The sequence below is a fragment of the Pelophylax lessonae genome, assembly GCF_965119305.1.
Source record: "Pelophylax lessonae genome assembly, contig: HAP1_SCAFFOLD_420, whole genome shotgun sequence".
In the NCBI taxonomy this organism is placed as follows: Eukaryota; Metazoa; Chordata; class Amphibia; order Anura; family Ranidae; genus Pelophylax; species Pelophylax lessonae.
Window position 1 is genome coordinate 129,987 of NW_028119924.1, and position 7,192 is coordinate 137,178.

Consider the following 7,192-nt stretch of genomic DNA (forward strand, 5'->3'; position numbering starts at 1 on the left):
ATAAGGGTCTGGTATGGATTTTGGGGGGGACCCTATGCTGTTTTTTTCGGCGTGGGGCTCCCCTCATAATCCCTACAGACCCGAAGGGCCTGGTTTGGAACCTGGGGGGGGGGGGGGGGCCCTATGCCGTTTTTTCCCTCATTTTGGCGTGGAGTTCCCCCTCAAGATCCTCAGAGCGCAAGTCGCACCACAATCCTTTCCCTGTAAGAGAGTTTCCATTCCTTCCAGCTGAAAACCTCGACCTTGCCATCTTGTAGCCTAAAATTTTAATTTCCAGCCGGGGCGCCGGAAAGGTGTCCGGAAGTTCAAAGCCTTCACCTTCTCCTCCCATCCAGAAAACTTCACTCTTATCCTGATTAATCTTTGAGCTGGATGCCTCGGCGTACTGCTTCATCACCGAGACCACCTCCTCCGTCTCACCACCTCCGGCCCACCTCTCCCATTCTCCTCCGTCCCACCACCTTCATGCCACCTCCCCCAGCCACCTCCGTCCCACCTCCCCCAGCCTCCTCAATCCTACCGCCTCTGTCCCACCACCACCTCCGCCCCACCTCCCCCAGCCACCTCCCGCATCCCACCTACTCCGTCCCACCACCTCTGTCCCACCTCTCCCAGCCACCTCAGTCCCACCTCCCCCATCCCACCACCTCTGTCCCACCTCTCCCAGCCTCCTCAGTCCCACCTCCCCCAGCCTCCTCAGTCCCACCTCCCCCAGCCTCCTCAGTCCCACCTCCCCCAGCCACCTCAGTCCCACCTCCCCCATCCCACCTCTCCCAGCCTCCTCAGTCCCACCTCCCCCAGTCTCCTCAGTCCCAACTCCCCCAGCCTCCTCAGTCCCACCTCCTCTGTCCAGCCACCTCCTCCAGCAACCTCTGTCCCACTACCTCCCTCAGCCACCTCCGTCCCACAACCCCCAGCCTCCTCAATCCTACCTCCTCTGTCCCACCTTCCCCAGCAACCACCTCTATCCCACCACCTCCAGCCACCTCCGTCCCACCACCTCCGTCCCAACTCCTCCATCCCACCTAATCCGTCCCACTAATAAAAACAGACACGTCATCAGCATACTCCACGACCCTCAATGGCAGCCCCCCCAGGAATGCCCAAAGGCCCCCCGCACAGCAGTCGGCTCCCTCACCTCCTGATGAGGGGAACCATAGCGAGCGCAAATAGCAGAGGACTTAAAGGACCCCGAGCCAAACTCAAAGGGCCTTCTCATCCAACCATTCACAACCATGAAGCTTTCAGCCCCTCTGTACAAGGTCACTAGAGTGTAAGCTCCTATGTATAGATAATGATGGAGGAGGGGACAGTAGAGTGTAAGCTCCTATGTATAGATAATGATGGGAGGAGAGGACAGTAGAGTGTAAGCTCCTATGTATAGATAATGATGGAGGAGGGAACAGTAGAGTGTAAGCTCCTATGTATAGATAATGATGGGAGGAGAGGACAGTAGAGTGTAAGCTCCTATGTATAGATAATGATGGGGGAGGGGACAGTAGAGTGTAAGCTCCTATGTATAGATAATGATGGAGGAGAGGACAGTAGAGTGTAAGCTCCTATGTATAGATAATGATGGGGGAGGGGACAGTAGAGTGTAAGCTCCTATGTATAGATAATGATGGGGGAGAGGACAGTAGAGTGTAAGCTCCTATGTATAGATAATGATGGAGGAGAGGACAGTAGAGTGTAAGCTCCTATGTATAGATAATGATGGAGGAGAGGACAGTAGAGTGTAAGCTCCTATGTATAGATAATGATGGAGGAGAGGACAGTAGAGTGTAAGCTCCTATGTATAGATAATGATGGGGGAGAGGACAGTAGAGTGTAAGCTCCTATGTATAGATAATGATGGGGGAGGGGACAGTAGAGTGTAAGCTCCTATGTATAGATAATGATGGGGGAGAGGACAGTAGAGTGTAAGCTCCTATGTATAGATAAAGATGGGAGGAGAGGACAGTAGAGTGTAAGCTCCTATGTATAGATAATGATGGGGGAGAGGACAGTAGAGTGTAAGCTCCTATGTATAGATAATGATGGGGGAGAGGACAGTAGAGTGTAAGCTCCTATGTATAGATAATGATGGGGGAGAGGACAGTAGAGTGTAAGCTCCTATGTATAGATAATGATGGAGGAGAGGACAGTAGAGTGTAAGCTCCTATGTATAGATAATGATGGAGGAGAGGACAGTAGAGTGTAAGCTCCTATGTATAGATAATGATGGAGGAGGGGACAGTAGAGTGTAAGCTCCTATGTATAGATAATGATGGAGGAGGGGACAGTAGAGTGTAAGCTCCTATGTATAGATAATGATGAGAGGAGAGGACAGTAGAGTGTAAGCTCCTATGTATAGATAATGATGGGGGGAGGGGACAGTAGAGTGTAAGCTCCTATGTATAGATAATGATGGGGGGAGGGGACAGTAGAGTGTAAGCTCCTATGTATAGATAATGATGGGAGGGGACAGTAGAGTGTAAGCTCCTATGTATAGATAATGATGGAGGAGAGGACAGTAGAGTGTAAGCTCCTATGTATAGATAATGATGGGGGAGAGGACAGTAGAGTGTAAGCTCCTATGTATAGATAATGATGGAGGAGAGGACAGTAGAGTGTAAGCTCCTATGTATAGATAATGATGGAGGAGAGGACAGTAGAGTGTAAGCTCCTATGTATAGATAATGATGGAGGAGGGGACAGTAGAGTGTAAGCTCCTATGTATAGATAATGATGAGGGAGGGGACAGTAGAGTGTAAGCTCCTATGTATAGATAATGATGGGAGGGGACAGTAGAGTGTAAGCTCCTATGTATAGATAATGATGGAGGAGAGGACAGTAGAGTGTAAGCTCCTATGTATAGATAATGATGGGAGGAGAGGACAGTAGAGTGTAAGCTCCTATGTATAGATAATGATGGAGGAGAGGACAGTAGAGTGTAAGCTCCTATGTATAGATAATGATGGGAGGGGACAGTAGAGTGTAAGCTCCTATGTATAGATAATGATGGAGGAGGGGACAGTAGAGTGTAAGCTCCTATGTATAGATAATGATGGAGGAGAGGACAGTAGAGTGTAAGCTCCTATGTATAGATAATGATGGAGGAGAGGACAGTAGAGTGTAAGCTCCTATGTATAGATAATGATGGGGGAGGGGACAGTAGAGTGTAAGCTCCTATGTATAGATAATGATGGGGGAGGGGACAGTAGAGTGTAAGCTCCTATGTATAGATAATGATGGAGGAGGGGACAGTAGAGTGTAAGCTCCTATGTATAGATAATGATGGGGGAGGGGACAGTAGAGTGTAAGCTCCTATGTATAGATAATGATGGGGGAGGGGACAGTAGAGTGTAAGCTCCTATGTATAGATAATGATGGGGGAGGGGACAGTAGAGTGTAAGCTCCTATGTATAGATAATGATGGAGGAGAGGACAGTAGAGTGTAAGCTCCTATGTATAGATAATGATGGAGGAGAGGACAGTAGAGTGTAAGCTCCTATGTATAGATAATGATGGGGGGAGAGGACAGTAGAGTGTAAGCTCCTATGTATAGATAATGATGGAGGAGAGGACAGTAGAGTGTAAGCTCCTATGTATAGATAATGATGGGGGAGAGGACAGTAGAGTGTAAGCTCCTATGTATAGATAATGATGGAGGAGAGGACAGTAGAGTGTAAGCTCCTATGTATAGATAATGATGGAGGAGGGGACAGTAGAGTGTAAGCTCCTATGTATAGATAATGATGGAGGAGAGGACAGTAGAGTGTAAGCTCCTATGTATAGATAATGATGGGAGAGGACAGTAGAGTGTAAGCTCCTATGTATAGATAATGATGGGAGAGGACAGTAGAGTGTAAGCTCCTATGTATAGATAATGATGGGAGAGGACAGTAGAGTGTAAGCTCCTATGTATAGATAATGATGGGGGAGGGGACAGTAGAGTGTAAGCTCCTATGTATAGATAATGATGGGAGAGGACAGTAGAGTGTAAGCTCCTATGTATAGATAATGATGGAGGAGAGGACAGTAGAGTGTAAGCTCCTATGTATAGATAATGATGGAGGAGGGGACAGTAGAGTGTAAGCTCCTATGTATAGATAATGATGGAGGAGAGGACAGTAGAGTGTAAGCTCCTATGTATAGATAATGATGGGAGAGGACAGTAGAGTGTAAGCTCCTATGTATAGATAATGATGGAGGAGAGGACAGTAGAGTGTAAGCTCCTATGTATAGATAATGATGGAGGAGGGGACAGTAGAGTGTAAGCTCCTATGTATAGATAATGATGGAGGAGGGGACAGTAGAGTGTAAGCTCCTATGTATAGATAATGATGGAGGAGGGGACAGTAGAGTGTAAGCTCCTATGTATAGATAATGATGGAGGAGAGGACAGTAGAGTGTAAGCTCCTATGTATAGATAATGATGGAGGAGAGGACAGTAGAGTGTAAGCTCCTATGTATAGATAATGATGGGAGAGGACAGTAGAGTGTAAGCTCCTATGTATAGATAATGATGGAGGAGAGGACAGTAGAGTGTAAGCTCCTATGTATAGATAATGATGGAGGAGGGGACAGTAGAGTGTAAGCTCCTATGTATAGATAATGATGGGAGGAGGGACAGTAGAGTGTAAGCTCCTATGTATAGATAATGATGGGGGAGGGGACAGTAGAGTGTAAGCTCCTATGTATAGATAATGATGGGAGGAGAGGACAGTAGAGTGTAAGCTCCTATGTATAATAAGATGGAGGAGAGGACAGTAGAGTGTAAGCTCCTATGTATATATAATGATGGGGGAGAGGGACAGTAGAGTGTAAGCTCCTATGTATAGATAATGATGGGAGGAGGGGACAGTAGTAGTGTAAGCTCCTATGTATAGATAATGATGGGAGGAGAGGACAGTAGAGTGTTAGCTCCTATGTATAGATAATGATGGGAGGAGGGGACAGTAGAGTGTAAGCTCCTATGTATAGATAATGATGGGGAGAGGACAGTAGAGTGTAAGCTCCTATGTATAGATAATGATGGGGAGAGGACAGTAGAGTGTAAGCTCCTATGTATAGATAATGATGGGAGGGGACAGTAGAGTGTAAGCTCCTATGTATAGATAATGATGGGAGGAGGGACAGTAGAGTGTAAGCTCCTATGTATAGATAATGATGGGGGAGGGGACAGTAGAGTGTAAGCTCCTATGTATAGATAATGATGGAGGAGGGGACAGTAGAGTGTAAGCTCCTATGTATAGATAATGATGGGGGAGGGGACAGTAGAGTGTAAGCTCCTATGTATAGATAATGATGGAGGAGGGGACAGTAGAGTGTAAGCTCCTATGTATAGATAATGATGGAGGAGAGGACAGTAGAGTGTAAGCTCCTATGTATAGATAATGATGGGGGAGGGGACAGTAGAGTGTAAGCTCCTATGTATAGATAATGATGGAGGAGAGGACAGTAGAGTGTAAGCTCCTATGTATAGATAATGATGGGGAGGGGACAGTAGAGTGTAAGCTCCTATGTATAGATAATGATGGGGGAGAGGACAGTAGAGTGTAAGCTCCTATGTATAGATAATGATGGGGAGGGGACAGTAGAGTGTAAGCTCCTATGTATAGATAATGATGGAGGAGAGGACAGTAGAGTGTAAGCTCCTATGTATAGATAATGATGGAGGAGGGGACAGTAGAGTGTAAGCTCCTATGTATAGATAATGATGGAGGAGAGGACAGTAGAGTGTAAGCTCCTATGTATAGATAATGATGGGAGAGGACAGTAGAGTGTAAGCTCCTATGTATAGATAATGATGGAGGAGAGGACAGTAGAGTGTAAGCTCCTATGTATAGATAATGATGGGGGAGGGGACAGTAGAGTGTAAGCTCCTATGTATAGATAATGATGGAGGAGGGGACAGTAGAGTGTAAGCTCCTATGTATAGATAATGATGGAGGAGGGGACAGTAGAGTGTAAGCTCCTATGTATAGATAATGATGGGAGGAGAGGACAGTAGAGTGTAAGCTCCTATGTATAGATAATGATGGAGGAGAGGACAGTAGAGTGTAAGCTCCTATGTATAGATAATGATGGAGGAGAGGACAGTAGAGTGTAAGCTCCTATGTATAGATAATGATGGGAGGAGAGGACAGTAGAGTGTAAGCTCCTATGTATAGATAATGATGGAGGAGAGGACAGTAGAGTGTAAGCTCCTATGTATAGATAATGATGGAGGAGAGGACAGTAGAGTGTAAGCTCCTATGTATAGATAATGATGGAGGAGGGGACAGTAGAGTGTAAGCTCCTATGTATAGATAATGATGGAGGAGGGACAGTAGAGTGTAAGCTCCTATGTATAGATAATGATGGAGGAGGGGACAGTAGAGTGTAAGCTCCTATGTATAGATAATGATGGGGAGAGGACAGTAGAGTGTAAGCTCCTATGTATAGATAATGATGGAGGAGAGGACAGTAGAGTGTAAGCTCCTATGTATAGATAATGATGGGAGGAGAGGACAGTAGAGTGTAAGCTCCTATGTATAGATAATGATGGAGAGAGGACAGTAGAGTGTAAGCTCCTATGTATAGATAATGATGGAGGAGGGGACAGTAGAGTGTAAGCTCCTATGTATAGATAATGATGGAGGAGAGGACAGTAGAGTGTAAGCTCCTATGTATAGATAATGATGGAGGAGAGGACAGTAGAGTGTAAGCTCCTATGTATAGATAATGATGGGAGGAGAGGACAGTAGAGTGTAAGCTCCTATGTATAGATAATGATGGGAGGAGAGGACAGTAGAGTGTAAGCTCCTATGTATAGATAATGATGGAGGAGGGGACAGTAGAGTGTAAGCTCCTATGTATAGATAATGATGGAGGAGAGGACAGTAGAGTGTAAGCTCCTATGTATAGATAATGATGGAGGAGGGGACAGTAGAGTGTAAGCTCCTATGTATAGATAATGATGGAGGAGGGGACAGTAGAGTGTAAGCTCCTATGTATAGATAATGATGGAGGAGAGGACAGTAGAGTGTAAGCTCCTATGTATAGATAATGATGGGGGAGGGGACAGTAGAGTGTAAGCTCCTATGTATAGATAATGATGGAGGAGAGGACAGTAGAGTGTAAGCTCCTATGTATAGATAATGATGGAGGAGAGGACAGTAGAGTGTAAGCTCCTATGTATAGATAATGATGGGAGGAGAGGACAGTA

General features: G+C 45.9%; 1 protein-coding gene across 1 annotated transcript in view; it reads right to left on the reverse strand.

Moving 5' to 3' along the window:
• The window catches only part of LOC309543844 (protein mono-ADP-ribosyltransferase PARP10-like), a gene marked incomplete at its 5' end in the record, with an annotated part of 102,487 nt that extends 102,093 nt beyond the window's left edge, over nt 1-394 (reverse strand). Inside the window, one exon of the mRNA XM_082276266.1 lies at nt 319-394. Within this exon, the coding sequence (XP_082132392.1) occupies nt 319-394 (76 nt within the window). The remainder of the gene's footprint in view (nt 1-318) is intronic.
• Between the last annotated feature and the right edge of the window lie 6,798 nt (nt 395-7,192).